This window comes from Mobula hypostoma, chromosome 7 (genome assembly GCF_963921235.1).
Source record: "Mobula hypostoma chromosome 7, sMobHyp1.1, whole genome shotgun sequence".
Taxonomy (NCBI): Eukaryota; Metazoa; Chordata; class Chondrichthyes; order Myliobatiformes; family Myliobatidae; genus Mobula; species Mobula hypostoma.
The window spans coordinates 53,398,660-53,426,057 of NC_086103.1; the positions used below are offsets into that span (position 1 = coordinate 53,398,660).

The 27,398-nt window shown below is 38.9% G+C and overlaps 1 protein-coding gene across 7 annotated transcripts in view; it reads left to right on the top strand.

The window, feature by feature from the left end:
- pdlim7 (PDZ and LIM domain 7) overlaps positions 1–27,398 on the top strand; it is a 144,899-nt gene that overhangs the window by 101,289 nt on the left and 16,212 nt on the right. For 4 of the 7 annotated variants that reach the window (XM_063053427.1, XM_063053426.1, XM_063053428.1 and 1 more), the window contains exons 5-6: positions 13,588–13,667; positions 25,402–25,645. In XM_063053427.1, the coding sequence (XP_062909497.1) occupies positions 13,588–13,667; positions 25,402–25,645 (324 nt within the window). Of the gene's footprint in view, positions 1–5,261; positions 5,917–13,587; positions 13,668–21,060; positions 21,098–22,145; positions 22,166–25,401; positions 25,646–27,398 lie in introns of those variants that run through there. The other 3 variants (XM_063053430.1, XM_063053431.1, XM_063053432.1) reach the window with 2 other exon arrangements.

Below are 27,398 nucleotides of genomic sequence, written 5' to 3' on the forward strand. Positions count from 1 at the left end.
ATCTCCTGCCTAATGAACACCAACACACCATACACCTTCTTAACAACCCTATCATCTCGCGTGACAACTTGAAGGGATCTATGGACATGTACCCCAACATCCCCCTGTTCTTCCACACCACCGAAAAACCTGCCATTAATGCTGTATTCTGCCATCAAATTCAATTTTCTTTAATGAAACACTTAATACTTTCTGGGTTGAACTCCATCTGCCACTTCTCAGCTCAGCTCTGCATCCTGTCAATGTCCTGCCGCAACTTATAAGAAACTTCCGCTATCCACCAACCTGTCATCTCTCAGTTTTTTCTTCACTCATTTAATCATGCAGACTTCACCATCTCCACTGCATTGGCAAATTTGGCTACAATGAACTTGGTCCCTTCATTTAAGATTGAAAACTGTTCATGTCCCAGTGCTTATTCTGGTAACTAATATTGATTGTCAATTTTCAATTGCCCTTTTATCCCACTCAATTTCTTTCTGTTAGTTAGCCACTCACTTATCCTTGTCAATATATTAACACCAACTCAATGCACTTCATGAGCTGTCTTTATTTTCCTCCGAGTTCACTGGAAAAGCAAATCAAACAGGTTGTTTAGCAGACAACTAATTTGGTAGTTACTGTTAATCAACTACATACGAGTAAGTCTACAGTTGCTGGAAGTCCAATGCATACAAAATGCTGGAGGAACTCAGCAGGTCAGGCAGCATCTATGGAAATGAATGAACAGTTGATGTTTTGGGCTGAGACCTTTCTTCAAGAGTAAGGAAGGGTCTCAGCCTAAAACGCTAACTGCATTAGGTACTACCTGACCTACTGAGTTCCTCCAGAATTTTGAGTGTGTTGCTCTAGATTTCCAGCATCTGCAAAATCTCTTGTGTTTTAAACTGAAACAGCATGCAGATTAAAAAAAAGACACCCAATGAAATTTACACAAATGAATTTGGTCTGTAATACCCCAAACAATAAATTAAAATTTTGGAATATAGTAATGATAATTGTGGGGTGAAAATTTTGATGTGCATTTATCTACATTGTATTTATTATAGAAGCAGGCATTAATGAGAATGAACACCACACACTCAAAATGCTGGAGGAACTCTCCAGGTCAGGCAGCAACTATGGAAGGAAATAAACAAACGATGTTTTGGGCAGACTGCTCATCATGATTGCAAAGGAATGGGACAAAAGCTGTCACTGCCCCTTCCTTCCCAGCCCTGATGAAGGGTGTTGTTCAAGACTTCCAGCATCAACTGAATCTCTTGTGCCTTTCCTGAGAATGAAAATAGAATTGGACTGAGGGTTAGGGTACACCTCAGGTGGTTGAATCACTCGGGTGGAAGTCAAAATGTGCAGGCAGTCCCAGTGTAACCAACATTAAGTTACTATAAAATACAGGTTGTAAAAATTCTTTTGTTTTAGTAATTGTGTAGTGATGATTTGAAACAGCATTTTAAAAGTTTTGTCCAGTTATATCAAGTATTCAAGGATTTAGCAGTGGTCCTTGAAGTGTCTATTTAAAGCATTGATTTAAACGATTTAAAAAAATCTTTCATTGCTCTTTTCTGTGGAATCCAAAGATTAAGAGTGGTCCTTTTATGTTCCATAAAAATCCTGTGGTTACCCAGGTTGAGGCAACAATCAATTTTCTGCTGAAATATTGAATGTAAATCATTAAGATGATGATTTGTGTGACATACAGAAACTCAAGGTATAAATTCAGAGGTATTCTGAAATGGTAAAGTTTTAAACTTACTTTGCCTCCCTTTGTAACTTGAATTTTATCATAATAAGCTTACAACAAACATATTTTGCTATTTCAGTGCATTAATAATGCATGGTTTCTGAACATTTTTTCTCTTTCTTTCTCTATTAGTACATACATAATGTGCTGAGAATGGATCCAGGGTTAGTGGTACAATATGTTCTTAGTGTGAGATGTGGGAAGAGTGGGAGACCCCCAGTCTCCCGAATAACTACATATGCATGAAGTGCATTGAGCTGCAGTTCTTCAGAGACTGTGTTAAAGACCTGGAGCTGCAGTTTGATGACCTTCGGCTCATACTGAAGAGTGAGAACGTGATAGAGAGGAGCTACAGGAAGGTAGCTTTGGATATTGTTGGGGGGAGGGGGGGAAATAACCTGCCGGGGGAAGCCACAGTGACTAGGTCTCTGCCACTGAGTCTGGCTCAGTAGCTCAGAATGGAAGAGGGGGGAAGAGGAGCGCAGTAGAGATTGACGATTCCATAGATAGAGGAGCCGACAGGAGATTCTATGGATGTGAAAAAGACACCCGCATGGTATGTTGCCTCCCAGGTGCCAGGATCAGGAATGTCTCAGATCAGGTCAACAACATTCTAAATAGGTAGTGTGAGCATCCAGAAGTCATGGTGCATATTGGTGTCAATGACATGGGTAGGAAAAAAGGAGAAGGGTCTGAAGAGAGAATTATAGGCAGTTAGGTAGAATGTTGAAAAGCCCAAGACTTCCAGGGTAGGAATTGGTACTTGTGCTAGGGTTTCATCTATCTGGATCTTTGGGATCCCTTCTGGGTGAGGTATGACTTATACAAAAACCTGAACCTGAGAGGGACCAATATTTTGCAGGTAGGTTTGCTAGAGCTGTTGGGGAGGGTATAAAACTAATTTGGCAAGGAATGGTAATCAGTGTGTTTGAGATGAAAATGAGGCAGTTGGTATGCAAGTAGATGGAGTGTGTAGTGAGACTGTGAGGAAGGGCAGGCAGATGATGGGGCAAAATTGCAGTCATTCAAATGGGTTGAAATGTAGCATGCGGGCAAAATCAAAAAGGATGAAGAATACAGTTCTAAAGGTGTTATATTTGAATGCATGCAGTACATGGAATAAGGTAGATGATCTTTTAGCAGTTGGAGATTAGCAGGTATGATGTTATGGACGTCACTGTGTGTGGCTGAAAGGAAATCATTGTTGGGAGCTTAAAACCCAGGGATATACATCAAAATGACATGCAGGTTGGTTGTTGGGATGGGGTGGCTTGGTTTAGGAAAAAATCCTTCTAAAGAGGTGGCATAGGATCAGAAGATGTAGTATCCTTGTGGATACAGTTAAGAACCTGCAAGGTAAAAAGACCATGATGGGAGTTGTATATGTAGAGACCTCTGAACAGAAGCCAAGATGTGGGATACAAATTACAATCTGAGATAGAAAAGGCATGTCAAAAGGACAATGTTACGGTAATCATGGGGGTTTCAGTATGCAGGTAGATTGGGAAAGTCATGTTGGTGTTGGATCCCAGGAGAGAAAATTTGTAAAATGCCTAAGAGATTGCCTTTTAGAACAGCTTGTCATTGAGCCCACTAGGGGAAAGGTAATTCTGAATTGCATGTTGTGTAATTAACCAAATTTGATGAAGGAGCTTAAGGTAAAGGAAGCCTTAGGAGGCAGTAATCATAATATGATAGAATTCATCCTGCAGTTTGAGAGGGAGAAAACAATATCAAATGTATCAATATTACAGTGGAGTAAAGGGGATTACAGAGGCTTGAGAGAGGAGTTGGCCAAAGTTGATTGGAAGGGGACACTAGCAGGGATGATGGCAGAATAGCAATGACTAGAGTTTCTGGGGGCAATTCAGAAAGCACAGGATAGATACATTCCACATATGAAGATATATTCTAAAGAGATGATGAGGTAACGAGGAAGTCAAAGACAGCCTAAAAGGAAAGTGAGGGCATATATTATAGCAAATATTAGTTGGAAGTTAAAAAATTGGGAAGCTTTTAAAAAGCAACAGAAAACAACTAAAAAGCCATAAGAAAAGGAAAAAATGAAATATGAAGGTAAGCTAGCCAATAATATAATGGAGGATTCCGAAGTTTTCCCAGATATACAAAGAGTAAAAGAGAGGTGAGAGTAGATATTGGATTGTTGGAAAATGATGCTGGGGGGGGGGGTAGTAATGGGGAACAAAGAAAAGGCAAATGAACTTAAGTATTTTGCATAAGTCTTCACTGTGGAAAACATTAGCAGCATGCTAGAAATTCGAAAGTGTCAGTGGGTAGGAGTGAGTGTAGCTGCTATTGCTGAGAGTGAAGGTACTTGGGAAGATGAAAGGTCTGAAGGTAGATAAGTCACCTGGACCAAATGGACTGTACCCCAGGGCTTTGAAAGAGGTAGCTAAAGAAATTGTGTAGGTATTAATAATGATCTTTCAAGAAATATGAGATTATGGAATGGTTCCAGAGCATTAGAAAATGGTAAATTTCATCCACTCTTTTAGAGGAAAGGGGTCAGAAGAAAGGAAATTATAGGCCAGTTAGCCTGGGTTCAGTGGTTGGGAACATTATTAAGGGTGAGGTGTTGGGGTACTTGGAGGTAAATGCCAAAATTAGGCCAAAGTCAGCGTGGTTTCCTTAAGAGGAAATCTTGCCTGAGAAATCTGTTAGAATTCTGGATAGACAAAGGAGAGTCAGTGGATGTTGTATACCTGCATTTTCAAAAGGCCTTTGACAAGGTGCCACATATGAGGCTACTTAACAACATAAGACCCCATGATATTACAGGAAAAATACTAGCATGTATAGCAAATTGGCTGACTGGCAGGAAGCAGAGAGTGGGAATAAAGGGAGCCTTTTCTGGTAGACTGCTGATCACTACTGGTGTTCTGCAGGGGTCGGTGTTGGTACTGCCTCTCTTCACTTTATATGTTTAATGTTTTGGATGATGGAATTAGTTTGTGGCCAGGTTGCAGATGATATGAAGATAGGTGGAGGTGCAGGTAGTTTTGAAGAAGCAGGGAGTCTGCAAAATGGGAAAATGGGCCAGGAAGTAGTAGGTGGAATGCAGTGTACGAAAGTGTATGATCGTACATGTTGGTAGAAGGAATAAAGGCATAGACTATTCTCTAAACAGGGAGAAAATTCAAGAAACAGAGGTGCAAAGGGACTTACTACTTTTGTTAAATGTTTCAGAAGCAAATTTAAAGTTTCATTATTAGATGTACGTTACAGATTTTTCTGACCAGCTATGAAAGATGTAATATTCTTGGAAGAATTTGCTTTACTTTCTTTAAAATAATCTATTTAAGCAGTACAAAGGACCACATGCATCAGAACTATCCCGAGCTTTATCCTTGAAAGTTAGGTGTCTCTGATCCTAATGTGGGATTTAAATTGAAAATGCAGTTTTGAAAAATATCGAGGCATTTTGTTAACCTTCTGCATGAGTCGCTTTACATTTTCCTTCCTTTTTCTTCTCATCTTTCTCTTTTATCCTCTGCAGAGAAAAGTTTATCACCGAACTGCAGAGCCCACGTTACACAAGATTGCGTGATTGGCACCATGAAAGATCTGCTCACACTCTTAATATAAAAACTTAACTAAAGTGTAATTGCCGAAAGCTTGCTATCTCTTAAGTCCTTTATTTCTGACCTGAACATCTCATTTCTCTTATGTCTGAGCATTAGTCATATATGAAACAGAAAAAGTTATGACTATTGTGGAGATTTCAATGTGTTAATCAGCATGTTTTTGTTTACAATTGAATTATTATACAACATGATTTGCGAAATGAACAGTTATGCATGATTTAAGTTAAACAGAATTCTTCTAGAATATACAAAGCTAAAGTTGAACCAATTTTCTTTAGATTGCAGATGTAAGGTCTGGATGCAGTAGTATATAAATCAGCTAAGTAAAATTTAGTCTGAAGCTTTTCACCTGCCAAGAGAATGTGAAATGGTTAGTCCTGAATTGTAGGAGCACAAAATGTTATTGGGTAAATCTTCACACTTGAGTCAGGTTTAATGATTGTAAAGCCAGGTACTTGCAAACTGTTGCATACATTTATAACATACCATTAATGCACTGTGTACAAATTTATATATACTGGTTTGTTTTGAGGAAATATTTTAATAAAGATTCCTGAATTAACTGTTTCTCCATTTGATTTGTGTATTTGTGGCTGTTTGTAGCTATCCAAATCTAATAAGTGTAAAACTTTCAATGGCAGAATCTACATACCCATATTTGGTGTAATCCTAGTATGAAGCTGTGAATAAATATATTAAGTCCTCAATTTGTTTCAAGTAAGAGAAGTTACTGTTGTCCAAATGTCACCTGTTTACAAATGAGAACAGTAATTACTATTGTAACTACAGTAGTTAGCTACTCCAAAGCAGCAAAAAGATTTCTTTATGAAAAGTGGTAAACTTTTTTTTCCTCTGTGATTAACTGTATTTTCAACCATCACTTAAATAAAATGTGATAAGTCTTTTAAAATTGGGCAAATTTCAAATTCTTGATCAGTTGTTGCTAGCGAAACAATTAGAACAAATGTAGCACTCTGGATAAATAGTAAAGTTATTCATGAAGCATTGAGCACTTCCTGATAATGCAAGGGGTGGCAAAGGACAAGGTTATCAACTCCTGATAAAACTATTTGAATGCCTTCCTTTTTCTCAAATTTAATTGCATATATCAAAGCTACTTGCACAGGGTAGTCTATAAATTCTGGTGTGCTTAAAAGGGTGAAGATGCCAAAAACTAGAAAAGGTTGGAAACTAGCAGCTGATTGGATCAAAAAATCTAACTGCTTGTGTACTTTTCTGCATTGTTTTTATTTTAAGGATGATGTATTGCAGATAATTAGGACACTCTGATAGGCTGGCAGCCTGTCCACCATACACATGGCTCTGCCTTGATCTAAACTGTTCTTTTTAGTTGGTTGTGGGGTATAATGTTGAAAATATTGAACTCTTTAAGGATTCCTGTTTGGATGTTACTAAAATATTTATTGAGTCTTGATTTCAAATCTGCATTGGATATGGTTGGAGGCTGAGTATAGTAACAACTGCAGTCTTTGAAGGGATAGAGCTTAGATTTAAGCAGAGTTATGACATTGTCCTCTATAATGTAGCATTCTTGTTAACTTGGTGACTGCCCACAACAGTGCAAACAGAGGAGGAGGTGAATAACAGGAGAAAGGCCACAGTTAGTTGTTTCTTTCTTGCTGGCAGTGGGATAGTTTAAATTCAATCATAAACAAGAGAAAATTTGCAGATGCTGGAAATCCAAACAACACACACAAAATGCTGGAGGATCTCAGCTGCCTAGCCTGTTGAGTTCCTCCAGCATTTTGTGAGGGTTGTGCTGTTTAAATTGGCTGTGTTTGCATTACATTCTTCCTGAAGCTTTATGCACCGTAAGTTATTTCCTGTCTGCATCTCATTATTATAACCAAAACCAAAATTACATTACACAAAGTTGTAGTATCTGCAATTTATATACCTTCTTTAGACTGATATCTTGTATTTAACAACATTAATTATTCATCCTTCTGCTTTCCTTGCAAATGCCTACCTTTTGTGTGTCCTTGCCTGAAGGTGGTCCTGTACATTTCTGCCTAATGACTGTGGGATGCTATTTGTAGCAGTAGAGTTCAGAGGGTCTGGATGGATATTTCTGTGACTTCGCTGAGCCTTGGACGGCTGATTTTAGGTTGCACCCTTTATGAGCAGCAATAATCTGGGTGAGCTGACTTATAGGAACATGGTTTAAGTAGGAGAACACTTTTTTTTCCAGGTATGCAAAGAGAATGTTGTTGCCCTCAGGACTATATTCTTGTGATCTGCAGACCATTGCCAATCCCCAGGGTTTAATGTTCAAAGAATTTATTATCAAAGTATCTATATGTCGCCATCTATGTTTTCATTATGGAGAATATGAGATGATGAATCCTTGAAAGTGAGGGACTAATTTCTGGGAACAGTTCAGTGTTGCACTGAATGAAGTTATCCCTTCTGTTTCAAGAGCCTGGTGGTTGAGGGCTAGGGGTAATAACTGAAGTGTGGATCCTGAAGCTCATGTACTTCCTTCCTGATGGCAGCAGTGAGATGAGCAAATGACCTGGATTGTGGTGGTCCTTGATAATGGTTGCTGCTTTCCTGCGACAGCGTTCCTTGTAGATGTTTTGGCTCAATTTTGGGGAGGACTTTATCCGTGATGGACCTGGCTGTATCCACTACTTTTTATAGCACTTTCTGTTCAACGGTATTTGTATTTCCATGCCAGGCTGTAATGCAACCAGTCAGTATACTCTTCATCGTGCAGCTATAAAAGCCTGCCAGAGTTTTGGATAACATGCTGAATCTTCACAAACCTCTTTTAAAAAAAAAAAAAGTAGAGGCACTGCCATGGCTTCTTTGTAGTGGCACCTGCATGCTGGACTCAGGACAGATCCCCTGAAATGATAACGCTGAGGAATTTAAAGTTGCTGGCATTCTCCATCTCTGATCCCCTGATAAAGACTGGCTCATGGACCTAGTGTGGGCACGTGGCCAAGTGTTTAAGGTGTTCGTCTAGTGATCTCAAGGCCGCTAGTTCGAGCCTCAGCTGTGGCAGCGTGTTTGAGTCCTTGAGCGAGGCACTTAATCACACATTGCTCTAGTGTCTGTGCGAGGAGTGGTGTCCCACACAGACTTCCAATCTGCACCTTGTAAGGCATGAAAATGCCCAACGCAGGCCTCTCATGGTGTGAGTTGATGTTCCCTCCCTTCCCTTCCCCCTCCCCATGGACCTCCATTTTCCTCCTCCTGCCGTTGATAATCAGCTCTTTGGCTTTGCTGACTTTAATGAGAGGTTTTTATTGTGGTGCGATTCAGCCAGATTTTCAATTTCTCTCCTGTATGCTGATTCACCGCCACCTTTGATGTATAGTCATTAACAATGGTATCAACAGCAAACTTAAATATGGCATTAAAGCTGTGCTTAGCCTCACAGTCACAAGTATAAGGTTGGTAGAACAGGGGCTTACCACAGAGCTCTGTGGTGCACCGGTGCTGATTATGATTGTGGAGGTGTTGCCAATCCAGAATGACTATCGTCTGCAAGTGATGAAATCAAGGATCCAATTGCACGAAGGGATAATGAAGCCAAGCTCTTGAAGCTGATCGACTGGTTTTAAGGGAAGATAGTATTGAATGCAGAGCTGTAGTCAATGAAGAGCAGCCTGATACAGTATATGCATTTTCACTGGCCAGATGTGAGGTTTTAATGCTTTTAGTAATCAAATAATGGATCATGGATGCCAAAGGGGTTGGATAATCATGCAAAAGCTTGAGTCTTTCATGTAATTTCTCCTTTAATATATTTTTCATGTGTTGTTTGAAAATATGACAGCGCCACATTGTCCAAATTCCTGCGCAAAATACCTAAGAAATTTGAATATAGTTCAAGGATGCTCAATTTATTTGCACCCATTTCCCTAGCTCTCCTGAATTTTCTGAATCTTTTGAAGTTATGTTATTTTCATCAGCTTTCTTGTAGAATTGTTGTTTCCTTTTCTGTACTCCATTTATAAAAATGAAAATGAAAAAAAAAACTAACATCTTGGGTGAACAAACTTCATTTGTATTGCTCATACGATTTCATTTTCTCAGATCTTTTGACATTGTTGTTGGGTTAGATACAGACTTTAAAAGTTCAAAGTTCAGAATTCATTTATTATCAATGGATGTATGTACATCATACAACCGTGAGCTTTGTCTCCTTATAGGCAGTCACAAAACAAAGAAACCCAAAGGAACAAATTAAAAAAAAAAGACTGTTAGATGCTCAATGTGCAGAGAGAAGAAGAATCATGCAAACAATAAAAATAAGTAAACAGCATCCTGGACTGGAGTCCACAAGGAGAGTCTGTGCACAGACCTTTAGTTCAGTGCAGAGTCAAGTAAACATTGCAGAGCAGTGAGCTGAACCATCCCACCCTTCAACAAATATTAATTTGGAGTGAGATTAGAATCTTATTTTCTGAACTTGTTATCATATTCAAGGATCATTTTAAATATGAATGCTACATGATTTAGACTATAGTGCCAGTTTCTTCAAAACTGCTATCCAGTTAATCTCACTCACTTGTTATCTTCTGCCATACTCAATACTCACTTTCCACATATAAGCACATTCTAAAGTTATTATTAAAATTGTTTGCACAATTTCACATACTGCTTTCCACAACGTGTTAAATACTTTAGAGGATTTTGTATCAGTGGAACCAAATTTCAGAAGCAGAATTAAATGCAAGAATGACCCTAAGACTAGTGGGAAATTTGTGTCCCAGTTTCTCTCATCAAAATGTAATCAATCCATTTTCAGGCCTCGGTCTCTGAGGATAACCTTTGTTTTAGCTATGCCCATTTATGGAATCAAAGAATATTGTATGATCCCTATACAAGCTCAAGGAAGCAATCTTGATTGAAATCTTTATTTCAAAGTGATAATTAATGATAAGATTCTAATATATATATAAAATATTAATTTAGAATGAGATTAGACTTATTTTTCAACTTGTTATCACATTAAAGGATCTTATTACATCTGAATTGAATCAAGTAGTATTCATAGTTAGATACATATCATAAGCTTTTAATGGGTTTAAGACTAGAAGTTTAATATCAAATGATATTTGATTTAATCTCTTTAGTTAATTATAGGTGTACTGAATTAATGACTGAGATGCACATTTCCTCTTCCATGTGAAAACAGTTCATCATCAGGAACTCTCTTATTGGAATTGAAACACCTCCAAGGCATCTACTTAGTCCTTTGATGTGAATTGCAGAGAAAAATGAGATTGCAGAGCAAGTGTTCCCAACCTTTTTTAATGTCATAGACCTGTGCCATTAACCGAGGGTCAGTGGAATCAGGTGGAGACCTCTACTATAGAGGATTGCAAGTTTTACATTAAATTTAAGCGATTCAGTGTCAAAAAATAAACATGTCCTTCTTAGGTTTCATTATTGTTTTTAATTATTACATAGTCACTTGGTTCCTAAATGTTACATTATTCTAATCCAGCATGTGGTTGTTTCTAAAGTGCTCTTGGAAGCAAAGGGACAATTATGCTACCTACTTTTTGCATTAATTCTGTAATTTATTTTTGAGGCAGTTGGTAGGTTGGGAGGAGGGAACAGTAGGAGTTGTCAAGTAGTTTATCAGATTAACAGCTCCAGCAGGAATGCAAAGAATTAAAATTGATCCCAGATGACAAAATCCAAAACTTTTCCTCTGGGGTTCAATGGAGCAGTCTTAAGAAAAACCAAAGCATCAGATGTAGATAATCGCCGAAGTAAAATGAAAATAATGAGTATAGAACTGAGGAAACACAAAATGCATGCATAGCTTTAAAACAAATAATTCTGAACATTATTAATTGTTTTATTTAAGCAGACTTGCTTTCATTTTTAAGCAAACACTTTTTAACATATATTAAGGTTGATGATTGTGTGCGCTATAGGTAAATTTGAAATTAAATGCACAGAAAGTTGGTATTGGAATCTATTATATTGAAAATATTACAACTAATTATTTATGGTCTGTTATGTGAAATCAGTTTTATGTTTCTTGTTTGGACATTAGCCTCTGAGAAGACTAATAACCACCAACTTCAAATCAACAACTCAAATTTGAATACAGCAGTATATTGACTTAACTAATTTACATAAATCTCTTCAAAAACATAGCTATTTAAAAATGAGGTACAACAGAAGTTAACACTGGAGGCACTTTTATATTTAACTAGCTTATTAAATATTCATCAAACTGAAATCAGATAGAATCTATAAACACTGAAATTTTATACCATTCAAAGTTAATTGTACCACCCTTAGTTATATTTACCATTCTAATAATTCTTAATATTTTCTAAGAAATATATTGTAGAGTACATTACTTGGTCATGCTGTGTATTTAGCCTGAAGCCTAGACTACTGAAGCACAAAGAGATGTCAAAGTCTTGAGTATAAAGAGCTATGAATTTTGTTATTACTTTCCAAGGCACTGTAACAGGAAATTCTGCTGTATTCATGTCAGGAAATGGAACTGACTTATAATTGTAGCATATGAAAGATGTGATGGGGCAGAAATCCCACGTAAGTCTGTGGAATTAGATTTTGGAAATTGAGTTGTAAGTAAACACTATATTGTGCATACAATAGAGATGAAAGATCGTAAGCAAAAGTGCAGGTTTAAGTTTCAAGTGAACTGCATATTGTAACAAATTATATAGGCACCTATTTCATTTGCAGTTACATTAGGAATGTGCTATTGTCTAGTTGGTTGGATTTTGGTACCTATGGACCCCTGTACTACGCTCTGCATGTAATTGTTTTAAGACCTTAGTACTTGAGAGAAGAATTAGGCCATTTTACCCATCGAGGCTGCTCCGCCGGTGATAGTGGCTGATATTATTCAATCCCATTTTCTTGCCTTTTCATTTTCTTTAACTCCCTTAGTAATCAAAAACCGATCAATCTCTTCCTTAAATATACCCAGTGTCTTGCCCTCATCACCCTCTCTGGCAATGGATTCCACTGATTCATCACCCTTTGGATGAAGAAATTCCTCATCATCTCAGTTTTAAAGGGATGTTCCTTTATTCTGAGTCTGTGCTCTCAGATTCTACACTCTCCTACCAATGGAAACATTCTCTCAATGTGCTTGGCAGATTTCGATTGAGATCCTCCACTAAGGCCTAAAGGTGCTTGCAATATAGCAGCTGTTTTTTTAAAAAATAAAACCATCTTCTTTATAATCACAAATTCTACACGATCCTTTGTTTGCAGGAAATGGGGTGAGAGGTGGCTGTGTTTGGAGTCAGGATAGAATAGGAAGATAGACGAATAACAGAAGATATTAGTGCATACATTTTATGAAGTTCTTATCATCATTGTTCCTGCATTATTCTAAGGCTTATTAATTTTCAAAATGAAACAAAACCACAGATTGTTGATGATTTATACGTAGTTTTTATTTTTTGTTTTCGATCTCCTTGTGCCTGAATGCTTGATTAATTCACACAGAAAAGTATTTACAGATCTCTTTATACTGAGTTAGCTCATATCAGCCAGATGGACAGGAGAAGTAATGTTATTTATTTTCATGCTCTGAGTTAGTGGAGAGGAAGAATTAATAAAGATAGCTGTTTACTATTACTTCCTTGCTGTCATTTTTCATCTTTAACCTTGTTTTGTGATGTTGCCCTCAGGAGAGAAGGAAACAAAATTGGCCAAAAGAGTCATACTAGATTTGTATATTGTCAGTAATATAAATGGTCAGCATTATTGCATTTTTCTTCTGTTATCTGTCACAGCATATAGTTTACTAAATTGTGGTTCTCATGACTTTTTTTCTGTTTGCTTTGTCATAATGGAACTCTGTCATTAAAATTGTAAGAATTTCCCAGTACAATTATAATGGTTCTATTTATTATAAGATACCTTGGATTTTTCAAGATTCACTTTAAGTACTAATCCATATAATGTTTCATAAAATATTTTCGTGTTTCATTTTTAGGCCCTAAATCATGATGCAATTCAGTTCCACCACAGTAATCCATTGCTTTATTGGTGCATTATGACAAAATAATTGATGTTATTTTTGAGTGTTTTAACTAACTATATAATGTCTTCATCTCAGATTAAATTTACTGTCATTGTTCAGGTAATCATTTGATTTAAAATTTCAATGTATATGTTTAGAGTCTTTAACCAAAATACGTATCGATTGTCTTCTGACGAGATTAGCATTGAGGTTTATTCTTGTTATTTTAGCCCTGGGACAGGTGCTGCAGAGAATACATTTGATCTAGCTTCTGCTCTTGAGCCCCCCTCCAACATCTTTGAAGATCCAGGTAATATTTTTGTGTTCATAGGTTGTTTATTCATTGTGAGGTTGAGATGATTCCAAATATTTTCAGCTTTAGTTTGTATTCTGTCATCAAAATTTAGCAAATATACAAGCAAATGTAGATGTCTAAATTTATAGGGAAAATGGAAATAGACAAAATACTCAGTTTGGACGTCATCAATGGACTGAAAGACCAAAATTATATTTTAAGCTTTTTGTCAGCATGAGACAGAAATGTAAAAAGATATTTGATTTTGTATATTGCCTGTTACATCTTCTCTGGGAAGTTCCATAACACCTCAAGACCAATAAAGAAGATCTGAAAATGTGTTCTGATTCTAACAAATTACAAACACTGAGATCCTGAAAATATCAGTGTGATGGTGACTAGATTCTTCTTTGATAAAATGCTAATATTAAAAGGATAATAGTTGACCATAATGTTGTAAAAGTAGATGACTTCTTGTTTTAACGTCTCAACTAAAAGATGTGTCTTCCATTGTGAGGTGTTGCAGTTGTGTTTCAGCTGAGATTTATCTTTAAATCTTTGACAAGTGCCATGAATGCCAAACTGCCTTACCATCTGCTGATGACCAGGATATCATGTTTTAAATGGGTACAGTGGCAGGAAATGAGGAAGGGAAAGGAAGAACAAAAGAGAACCTTGTTACAGGATGGAGAGCAGACGAACGTCCAAGTGTTTAGCACAGGCACTTTGACCCAGGGAGTCTGTACTGACCATGATGCCAATTGAAACTTCTCTCTACTCCTCCATCCCTGCCTGCTTACCTGCCTGTCAAAATTCTTTTTAAATGAGATGGTTCAGGCAATTGTGCCAAAATTATGTAAGTGTGGTAAGTGGAAAAAACTGAATAGATTAGTCAAGAGCAATATGAAAATGTAATAGCAGAATCAGTGTCACCCTATACTTCAGGGAGTATAACGTGAAGTAGTTAAAGTTCAATGTAAAGTCCATACAGGTTAAGCCATTCTCCTCTTGATTCTGAGTTTCACAAATATAGTGTAGGCTCCCTAGACTGATGAGGGTAAGTTTTAACGTCATGTTTTAGGTTATCTTGCTGATGAAAAATCAGATGCTTCTGGAATCAGTTCTGAACCTTTTTATGAAAACATCAGAGGATAGTATCACTGAATGGTGTAACGTTTGGTTTTGGCCCCAAATGGAAAATATGAAAACTTTCTTCAGAGATCCTGATTAAATGATAAACTTGAGATTCTGCAGATGCTGGAAATCTTGAGCATTGCTCACAATGCTGGAAGAGCTCAGCAAGTCAGGCAGAATCTATGGAGCAGGATAAACAGTCAACATTTCAGGCAGCGATCCTTCATCAGGACGGGAAAGGAAGGGGGAAGAAGCCAGAGTAAGGTGTTGGGGAAAATGAATGGAGTACAAGCTGGCAGGTGATAAGTGAGGCCAGTTGATGGGTACGGAGGGGGTGTGGAGAGGGAGAATGAACTAACAAGCTGGGAGGAGTTAGGAAGAGATAAAGGGCTGAAGAAAGAGAAATCTAATCGGAAAGGGTAGTGGACCATGGAGGAAAGGGAAGGGGGAATGGAACCAGAGGGAGGTGATAACAGTTGAGGAAAAGAGAAGGGGAAAGAGAGTAACCAGAATAAGGAGCAACATCTTGTATTCTGTCTGGGTAGCCTCCTACCTCATGCCATGAAATCAATTTTACCAACTTACGGTAATTTCTCCTCCTTTCCTCCTTCTCTCTTTCCATTCCCCATGCTGGTTATGTGCTCACCCCTTTTTTCTTCCTCATGTGCTCATCACCTCCCTCTAGTTTCCCCTCCTTCCCTTTCTTACATGGTCCACTGTCCTCTCCAATTTGATTCCTTCTTCCTCAGTCCTTCACCTCTTCTACATACACTGTATGCTCCCAGCTTCTTACTTCATGTCCCCCTCCCCACCCATCCACCTGGTCTTACCTCTTGCCTGCTTGCTTGTACATTCTCCCCACCCCCCACCTTATTCTGGCTTCTGTCCCCTTCTTTTCGAGTCCTAATGAAGGTTTTGGCCCAAAACATTGACTGCTTATTTCCCTCCATAGATGCTGCCTGACATGCTGAGCTCTTCCAGCATTTTGTGCTTCTTGTGCCAGAATAAATTATCCTTCTTCATTATGTTTGTTTTCAGATTTTGATTACTAAATTGAATTCATTTTCTGTATTTAATCATGTCCATATGAATATTAACATCTGATGGCTTGGTATGTGATGTATATAATTCAGTATTTAAAATGGCAGTTCACTGTGTGAAGTGTTGCAGATCATTCTAATGGTATAATGAGGAAGATGTAGCAAAAGTATACAAAATGACTATTTCATATTGAAATATCTCTACTTTTCCCTTGAATACAAGTTAAAATTTTGACCTTTTCTCTTCATACGTTATCCCTGTGACATCTCTATCCATCTTCTTGCTGATGCCTGTCCCAAATAATAGTTTTATTTGTTTTTATTTTCTTTTTGCTTCATTCTACAACATTCTGCACTTCAGAAAACTCGTAGATAATCCCTTTAAGCCAAATAGTACTAAGGATATGCTTTCTTATATTATTTTAGCCACAGCTGTAGCTTGTCTTTCCATGAGAATTTTCTTGTGGTTTTAATCTCAGCAGGTTATCTCGAGTACTAAACCGTGCTCCAGGCTGTTCTATTTCATTTAAAAATGGGTATGAATGTGCTTTTATAGTAACAGCACATTATTCACTGATTCCCAATTTATTTTCTCCTTGTATTATAAAACTTTGAATAATGTAGCACTCAAATCAGCCAAAGTACTTTATGAAGTTGCATTAGTAAATATTCAATCAGCAGTTATAGAATGTGTCTGGCTTCTTTACATTTCCACTCAGGCACTGTTTCTTTGAAGAGTCTTAATGAAACCTGTGGATTTAAATAGCAGTGGCTATAAAATATCCCAATCTCCAAATCTGAACTTGAGTACTTGTTTATTTCAAAAACATGCAGCAGTCAGACATATTTGAATAGAACATACATATTTACATTTAATTATTTGCCTTGGGTCCTCTTGCAAGTGAACCAGCAATACTATGTTGAGATTAGTTGGAATTTGAAACTGAAGCTGGGTATAAACATCGGCCATGATTAAAATCAAGCAACCTACAATTTAGCTTTAACTAAAAATATTTCACAACATGCAGTGATTTTCAATGAGAAAGTGAATGCTACAATATAAACCCCAGAGAGAAAGCCTAAAACTAACCGTTGTTAATTTTAACATAAGAGATTCTGCAGATGCTGGGAATAGTGTAGTGTTTAGCACTACAGTGTACAGTACCAGCGACCCAGGTTCAATTCCCACTGCTGTTTGTAAGGAGTTTGTACATTATCCCCATAACCACGTGAGTTTCCTCCGCGACCTCTGGTTTTTGCCTACAGTCCAAAGCTGTACCAGTTGTTATGTCTATTGGTCATTGTAAATTGTCCTACTATTAGGCTAGTATTAAATCGGGGTTGCTGGTCGACGCAGCTCAAAGGGCCAAAGGTCCTGTTCGACACTGTATCTGAAGATATAAAGACAATTTTAAAAACACACACGCACATAATATACAAATATATATATTCGGGCAGAGACCATTCATCAGAATAGAAAAGGAAGCGGGGAAGAAGCCAGAATAAGAAGGTGGGGGAGGGAGAGGATTTTAAGCTTGAGGTGGTAGGTGAAGCCAGGTGGGTGGGAGGGGGTATGAAGTAAGAAGCTAGGAGATGATAGGTGGAAAAGGTAAAAGGCTGGAGAAGAAGGAATCTGATAGGAGAGGAGAGTGGACCATGGGAGCAAGAGGATGGGCACCAGAGGGAGGTGATAAGCAAGTGAGGAGAGAAGAAGACGTAAGAGTGGGAATCGGGGAAGGGGGAGAGATTGAAGAAACCTATGCAATCAGGTTGGAGGCTACCCAGACAGAATATGAGGTGTTGCTCCTTCAAATTGAGAGTGGCTTCATCATTGCAGTAGAGGAGGCCATGGACTGACATGTTGGAATGGGACTGAGGATTATAGTGAAGATGGTTGGCCACTGGAAAATCCTGCTTTTTGCAGAGGAGTGAAGATGCTTGACAAAGCAGTCCCCCAGTCTACATTATGTCTCACCAGTGTAGAGGTGGTCACATCCAGAGTGCGGGATACAGTATTTTGTGAATGGAACAAAGGTGCTCATCAAAGTGGTCCCTCAATCTATGTCAGGTTTCCTTTTGCCTTTTCTCTTCTGCTCACCTGTCTATCATCTGCCCCTAGAGCCCCTTCCCTTTCCCTTTCTCCCATGGTCTATTCCTATCAGATTCCTTCTTTTCCAGCACTTTACCAATTCCACCTATCAGCTCCAAGCTTCTTACTCCCTCCCCTTCCACAACCACCTGGCTTCACTTATCACCTTCTTGTTTGTATTCTTTTGCCTACCCCCACTTATTCTGGTGTCTTCCCCCTTTCTTTCCAGTTCTGATAAAGGGTCTCCACCCCAAAACATCGACTGTTTATTCATTTCCATAGATGTTGCCTGAGCTGCTGAGTTCCTGCGGCATTTATTTGAGAGTTGCTAATTTTGTTAATAGTTTTAGGATGTGAACAACACAGAGATCTGAACTCCTACACAAGAAAACACACAAATGAATAAGTACAGGCTAAATAAAATTGTGTACAGGGCAATAAACAGAAACAATGAAACCTGTCAAATAACAGAAATTCATTCTCCAAATTTGCTATTTCCAGAAGAGTTTTCTTTCCCAAACTGATAGAACAACTATGAAACTCTTCTGGTCTCCACTAGGTAGTTATTCATGTCTGATGTATGTACTCAGTCCATGGTTTAGAATGGGATTAGAACATAAACTGGAATTGCCCCGGGCTGTATTCTAGTTTCATTTAGGCCTTTCGAATTAGAGGCAACAGGAGAGCTCACACCTTCTGTGGAAGGAGGTCAGTCTAAATTAAAATATCTCCCTTTTGACGGTTCTGTCATCACTGTAATTGAATTCAATGATCCCCCCCAGGCTGTTGACATTTTAAAACAACTTCTTGCCATCATGTAAATTTTGTCTTTATTAACTTCTTAGTGGAAGTGCTGATAATAGAAAACACTCCAGTGGTGGGAGTCACACCACGCTTCCATGGTTATCAGAAGCCAATCAATCCAAACCTGATCAACATCAATTGCTTTATCAATGGATAACACTATTGAGGTAATGTGAGTTGATCTCTGTCTTTGCTAAACCATATACATCAGCAGGAAGAACATGTGGAATTTACACCCAGAGTGAATTTGAGGTTCACTGCAAGTGCTAACCAGAAGATCTATCTTTTTTTGTGTCTGGACCTCTTTGTGATTGATTGTACTTTAAGGCACAACTGGTTACATCTGAGTTAGGTAATGTGGTCAGAATCTCTACTTGTGAAGTCTTGTATTAAAACTTTGTCATTGCACTACAAAAAAAAACTTACTGAATGTTTTCTGCTGAGTGCACGATATTCAATTCCATTTATTGCTGCTCAGCAAATAAAATAGCCCATCCCTACAAAGAGCAAGACTGAGACGCATTCACCCATGAGCTATTAAGTGGCAAGTAACATTACCGTCACTGAAGTGATAGTCTCTGAGAGAGTTGAAATGGCTAGCCTTGACATTTCTTAATCTCTGACCTTCAATGTTTTGGAGATTGCCAGAATCTCAGTTGGATCAGCAACATAAATATAGTGGTCTCAGGAACAGATCAGCAGCTGGGTGTCCTGTGACAAGTGATTCCTGACACCCTAAGGCCTTTGCCCCATCAACACAAGTCAGAAGTATGATGCAGTGCTCTCTACTTGTTTGTACAGGTGCAGCAGCAACAGCTCCTAAGTAGATGTAAGCTCAATTGTCACCTCATCCACAACCCTATTCCTTCTACCACCAATGTGCTATTTATAATGTGTGTACCATCTATAAAATCCACTGCATTTACATGTCTAGGAACCACATTGTTAGTACCTCCAAATTCATTGCAGTTACTTGCCCAGGTACCACATTGTTGGCATCTCCTCCAAAGGAAGGGCAGCAAGTGCAGAGGAACACCACTCACTTCTGGTTTCTTCCACAGCACTTAGCAACCACTAGTTGTTCACTGTCACTGAGTGTAAATCCTGGAATCCTTTAACCAAAAGCATTCTACGAGTGTCTACAAGTGACTCATCAATTCATGGGCATTCTGGGTTGGGTAAGAAAATCCTTAGCTTGTCAGTGATGCCCATGTCACAAAGATGAATTGCAAAAAGCAAGGTGAGAAGGGGATTAGATCACCCAGTCCCTCTGGCCTGTTCTAACATTCAGTTCTTACACGGCAAAAAAAAATGTTGTGTAAATCTATCCACCTGCTTTGGTTTCAGTTCCTGGGTTCTTTAAAACATCCATTGACCTTGATACAAAAGTAGTAACTGAGGTAGCACTCTGCTTATTTTTTGCAAGTGGTTCATGTAAGCATCATATATTGAGTGAAGTATTCATTTAGTGTTTTTTTTCTTAAATGGTATATTTTCTAGTTTTAAGATTGTCAATCTTTGCAGAGTTGCTAATCAGTGTACTCCTTATGAGCAGTGTTTATCCAGTTCTTCTCAATTTAATCTGTTCTGCTGGCTTTGCTTCAAGCTTGTATAACATTTCTAAGTTATCATATTCAGAACACGCAGCTGTACAGGTAGAGATTAAACAGAGGGTTTGCATAGCTAAAAATTAACTATGCTTTTAATTATTCATGCAGAAGTACTGTAAACGCTGCTGGCAATGCCAGCATATATTGTCCATTCTTAATTGCCCCTCAAATGAGGAAGTACTTAAAAAGACAATCACATTGAAACATCTGAAGCTACATAGAACATAGAAACTTACAGCACATTACAGGTCCTTCGGCCCACAGTGTTGTGACGACCATGTAACCTACTCCAGAGACTGCCTCGAATTTACTTAGCGCACAGCCCTCTATTTTTCTAAGCTCCATGTACGTATCTAAGAAGCTGGTAAAAGACCCTATTGTATCCGCTTCCACCACTGCTGCCGGTAGTGCATTCCACGCACTCACCATTCTCTGTGTGGAAAAACTTAACCCCTGACATCCCCTCGGTACCTGTTTCCAAGCACCTTAAAACTATGCCCCCTTGTGTTAGCCATTTCAGTCCTGGGAAAAAGCCTCTAGCTATCCGCATGATCAATGCCTCTCATTATCTTATACACCTCTATCAGGTCACCTCTCATCCTTCATCGCTCCAAGGAGAAAAGGCCAATATACTCAACCTATTCTCATAAGATATACCCTCCAATCCAGGCAACATCCTTGTAAAAAATCTCCTCTGCGCTCTGTCTGTAGTTTTCACATCCTTCCTGTAGTGAGGTGACCAAAACTGAACAGAGTACTCCAAGTGGGGTCTAACTAATGTCTTGTATAGCTGTAACATTACCTCACGGCTCTTGAACTCAGTCCCACGGTTGATGAATGCCAACATACCATACGCCTTCTTAACAACGCTGTCAACCTGCGCAGTAGCTTTGGGTGTCCCATCGACACGGACCCCAAGATCTCTCAGATCCATCACACTGCCAAGAGTCTTCCATTTATATTATATTCTGTCTTCAAATTGAACCTACCAAAATGAACCACTTCACACTTATCTGGGTTGAAGTCCATCTGTCACTTCTCAGCCCAGTCTGCATCCTATCGAAGTCCCACTGTAACCCTTGACAAACCTCCAGACTATCCACAACACCCCAACCTTTGTGTCATCAGCAAACTTGCTAACCTACCCTTCTACTTCTTCATCCAGGTAACTTATAAAAATCACAAAGAGGATGGGTTCCAGAACAGATCACTGTGGAATACCACTGGTCACCGACCTCCATTCAGAATGTGAACCACCTACAACCACCCTTTGCCTTCTGTGGGCAAGCCAGTTCTGGATCCACAAAGCAAGGTCTGCTTGGATCCCATGCCTCCTTACTTTCTGAAAGAGACTTGCATGGGGAACCTTATTAAATGCCTTAATGAAATCCATGTGTTTTGTTACCCTCTCAAAGAATTCAGTCAGGCTCGTAAGGCATGATCTGCCCTTGACAAAGCCATACTGACTATCCCCAATCATATTGTCTCTCCAAATGCTCATAAATCCTTCCTCTTATGATCTTCTCCAACAACTTGCCCACCACTGAAGTCAGACTCACTAATCTATAATTTCCTGGGTTATCTCTACTCCCTTTCTTGAACAAGAGAATGACATTTGCAACCCTCCAATCTTCCAGTACTTCTCCCGTCCCTATTGCTGACACAAAGATCATCACAAAAGGCTCAGCAATCTCCTGTCTCACTTCCCACAGTAGCCTGGGGTATATCTCATCCAGTAGCAGTGACTTACTTAACGCTTTTCAAAACCTCCTCTTTTTTGATGTCTATATGCTCAAGCATTTCAGTCCACTGTAAGTCATCTCCACAATTGCCAAGGTCTTTTTCCCTGGTGAATACTGAAGCAAAGTATTCATTAAGTACCTCTGCTACCTCCTTCAATTCTATGCACACGTTTCCACTGTCGCATCTGATTGGTCCTATTCCCACACGGCTCATCCCCTTGCTCTTCACATACTTGTAGAATACCTCGGGGTTTTCCTTAATCCTGATCACCAAGGCCTTCTCATGGCCCCTTCTGGCTGTCCTAATTCCATTCTTAAGCTCCTTCCTATCAACCTTGTCATTTTTTTAGAGCTCTAACAGTACCTAGTTTCTTGAACCTTTTGTAAGCTTTTCTTCTTAACTAGATTTTCTACATACTTGGTACAGCATGGTTCTTTAACTCTACCATCCTTTCCCTGCCTCAATGGAACATACCAATGCAGAACTCCACGCATATGTTCCCTGAACATTTGCCATATTTCTGCTGTGCATTTCCCTGAGAACATCTGCTCCCTATTTATGCTCCCAATTTCCTGCTTAATAGCATCATATTTCCCCCTACCCCGTAAATGTTTACACAAATTGTCTGCTCCTATTCTTCTCCAGCACTATGGTGAGGAGATAGAGTTGTGGTCACTACCTCCAGAATGCTGTCCTACCGAGAGCTATCACACCTGATCAGGTTCATTTCCCAATACCAGATCAAGTACAGCCTTTCCTCTAGTTGTCCTATCTACATATTGCATCAGGAAAACTTCCTGAACACACCTAACAAACTCCACCCCATCTAAACCCCTTGCGCTAAGGAGATGCCAGTCATATAGGCCATACTGTCTACCTGTAGGCCAAAGGGGGTAAGAATGGCACATTTTAGTGCCAGGAGTACATTAGTGAGCCAAGTAGGTTATATAACAATCTAGTTATTTTAATACTATGGTTACAGAATATTTTTTAAATTTTTATTTAGAGATACAGTGCAAAACAGGTCCTTTGAGCCACACCGCCCTACAACCCCCGATTTTACCAAAGCCTAATCGCGGGACAACTTACAATGGCCAATTAACCTACTAACCAGTATATCTACGGACTGTGGAAGGAAACCACGGCACCCGAAGAAAATCCACGCATCCCACAGGGAAGATGTGCAGACTCTTTACAGACAATGTCAGAGTTGAACTCTGAACTCTGACACCCTGAGCGGTGATGGTGTCGCACTACCCACTGCGCTACCATGCTGCCCCTCTTTGTTTCAAGATGCCAATCAGTGTGTGGCTAGGGAATTTATGCTGAGGTGAACGTTATTGAGGTCCAACACTGTAAATTTGCTTCTAATTCCTGGATGCTCCGTCAGCCAAGGAGCTGTCTAGTGAGGGTGTGGTTATCTTCCTTCAATCAAGAAACTAGGAACTAGACTGTGTAACCCATCATTGACTGCTAGAACTGTCCCTGCGGTAGTATTGAATTTCCTGGTAGTCAACACTATGTAAGTAAATGGTGGCAGATACTTTGGAAATATTACCTTCATCTTAGTGATTTTAGTTTGAATCTATTGCTGATTACTTATTTAGATTAATTAGCATCCACCTTAATAGAGCAATTTAGTTTGTATGAAATTGTAAGCATCCCTCTAATACTAGCCCTAGAAAAATCTGATTTTCAATTGTTTGGTCAATTGCTAAATATAGTATTTTACAACTAATTTTCACTGTCCATAATATACTGCCGATCAATAATAGTAAGGGTTTTAAAAATAAATTTTTGTATCTTTGTAATGCAGATCAATAATATAGTTAATAAGCTCTGCTTATGATAAAACAATTCTACATGTCCTAGCTACCAATGAATTCCCTCTGTTCAATCCTCCATTCCATTTAGCTAGTCCTTCAACTCCATAGAAGAGAATCCAGTTGAGACAGATCCCTGACTTCTTGTGACATGGAAGTTGGTGGAGTTGTGGAGAGTGTGGAGTGTTGTGGCAGGTTGTAAAGGCTCATTGACCAGTTGCAGTTCTGAGCCGAGAAGTGGCAGATGGAGTTCAACCTGGAAAAGTGTGAAATGATTCGGTTTGGAAGGTCAGATTGGAAGGAAGAATACAGGGTTTAATGGCAGGATTCTTGGCAATGTGGAAGACCAGAGGGATCTGGGGTCCACGTCCCTAGATCTCTCAAAGTTACCACGCAATTTGATACTGTTGTTAAGGTGTATTACATGTATCAATCTTCATTAGTCAGGTGATTGAGGTAAAGAGCCTCAAGGTAATGTTGCAGCTCTATAAAAACACTCTTTAGACCACACTTGGAATATTGTGTTAGGTTCTGGTCACCTCGTTATAGGAAGGATGTGCAACCTTTAAAGACGTTGCAGAGGAGATTACCAAGATGCCGCCTGGACTAGAAGGCATGTCTAATGAAAATAGGTGAGCAAGTTAGAGTTTTCTCTTTGGAGCAATGAGGATTAGAGATGACTTCATAGATGTGTACAAGATGATGAGGAATAGACAGAGTGGATGGCCAGAGAATTTTTCCATGGCAAGAATGGCTAATACAAGAGGACTTGTTTTTTTTGCAATAGTTATTTTAACTTAACTATATAATAGACGTATATATACTTCCTGTAATTCAAATTTTTCTCTATATTTGCTTATCAGGTATTTCATTGTATTGCTGTCATGAAGTTAATGAATTTCACAATATATTCCAGTGATATTAAACCAGATTCTGATTCTTTTCACTGCTTCTTTCTTGGATTAGATCCTCCCTTATTAACTCCTACAAAGGTTTCTCTGACATGGAGGATCTGGCAACCAAGGATCTTTGATGGCATACTGTATCTGGGCTTGACTAGCTTATTTTAAGGGACAGATTAACTGGAGTTTGAGTTGCTGTGAGTTGAAGAGATTCTGAATAACTAAATATGATGAAATTGTGAAATCCCATGCGTTGCTGGCACGTTATTGCTCTTATTGATTACCAGAAGATGATTATGACTTGTTGTGTTTCATCCATCAATCTCAATAATAATAAGTGAGTGATAATCTGAAATATTGTATAATTAAATTTCCATAGTTTACCCTATGTATTAAAAAAATCAGCTTTCAGTTAAATTATGGAATTCCTAGAATGCAAATCCACTAGCACAACTAGAAAATTGCAATCAAAGTGGTTAAAATCAGGTAAGCAGTGTGTTTAATGAACTTGTGCCAAATGGCTGCCTTCTGCTACTATTTCATATGTTTGTAAGGTATCTCATTGGAGAAAATGTCTCATTATGTGTCTTGATTTCTTTTTCAGGGAAACCTGACCCAAGGGATGCTCCAGTTCCTTCTGCTCCACGTTGTAGACCACCTTGGGTGGTGGATGATTCCTTTGCAGAGAAATATGCACCAAACAAAACTACCACCATAATGACTAAATACACGCAGCCTGCTCAACCAACCCCTCAGCAGAATCGAAACTCTATTGTCCAAGCAGCTCAGCAGGCCCCCGAAGGGACAAACAGGACTCCAGTGTGTGCGCATTGTAACAAGGTCATCAAGTGAGTAAAGAATACAAGTATAGCTGTTCATCAGTTACAGCATCAAGTATATTCTCAGCAGGTCAGGCAGCATCTGTAGATAGAGGAACTCTTAAAATTCCAAGTAAATTCCTTCCATCAAATCTCAAGCAACCTAGAAAACAAGCTTATTTTAAGTTGAAAAGAAGGGACGAGGTGGAGAGAACTGTTGCTGATGGGATGGAGACCAAAATGTTATTGCTTTGGGAGAAGGATTGATAGAAAGACGTATTGTCTTATAAGACCAGTTTGGACAGTCGAGGCTTGTATCTCATGGAGTTCACAAGAATAAGATGTAAATTGATTGAAACATAGAAAATCCTGAGTGTTTTGTACAAAATAGGTGTGGGTGAAGGTCAGCATCTTCAAATTCATCAGAGTTATCATTTCAAAGGGACCTGTCCTGTGCCCAGCGTAAGTACAGTTATGAAGAAAATGTGACAGTACCTCTAATTAGAAGTTTGCCAAGATTTGGCATGACATCTAAAACTTTGACAAACTTTTTTAATATGTATGCTGAATCGTATATTGACGGCTGCATCACGGCCTGGTATGAAAATACCAATACCCTTAAATGAAAAATCCTACAAAAAGTGGTGGATATGGCCCAGTACCTCATGGGTAAAGCCATCCCTACCATTGAACACATCTACATAGAGCGGTGTCACAGAAAAGCAGAATCCATTATCAGGGATCTCCCACCACCCAGAGCATGATCCCTTTTTGTGGCTGCCATCAGGAAGGAAGGTACAGGAGCTTTTGGACTCTCACCACCAGGTTCAGGAATGATTATTATTACTCAGCCATCAGGCTCTTAAATCAGAGGTGATAACTTTGTTCAACTTCACTTGCCTCATCACTGAACTCTTCCCACAACCTATGAACTCAGTTTCAAGGACTCTTCATCTCATGTTCTTGATATTTGTTACTTATCTATTCATTATTTTTCTTTCTTTTTTCACTTGTACAGTTTGTTGTCTTTTGCACACTGCTTGTCCACCCTGTGGGTACGGACTTGCATTGATTCTATTATGGGTATTTGATTTATTGAGCTCAGGGTGATGACATATGATGACATGTATGTACACTGATAAAAAAATGTACTTTGAACTTTGGGCAGACGTTTGCTCATGTGGGAGGAGCTAGAACAGGGGATCACTCTGATGAAAAGGAGAAGCCCATTTAATACAGACATGAGGCAAATATTCTTTTCTTTGACAGTTGTGAGTGTTTGGAGCAATGTTCCACAAAGAATAGTTTAGGCAGAAGCTTTAAAAATTTTGAGGCAAAAGTAGACAGATTCTTAATAAGCAAGGGTGAAAGGTCACTTGGGATAGGTTGAAATTATTTTCTGATTAGTGATGGCCTTAATAATGTAGGCTCAGCTCCTAAATTATATGTTCAAATGTTGTTATGGCAATAAAGCTGGGGAGGCCATCTGGGAAGATTTATTGTTCACAGCTGATCGACCAGGAGTAGTTGAAAACTGAAGGAGATGAATGAGCACAAAGGAGTGGGGAAAAATGGTGCCAGAAAACTTCAGTAACAAAGAAAGCTGGGTCAGACAGAAAGTGTGGAGAGAAAAAAGGTTGAAATAACATTACAATTTGATGACTGGCCAGTGCTGACACAATCTGGAAAGGCACATCGTCTGAAACTTGTGTTGAATCCGTGGAGTGGCAGTGTGCCCAGTCAAATGATGATGATTTTCTGTGCAGTGGTAACAGGGACCAAA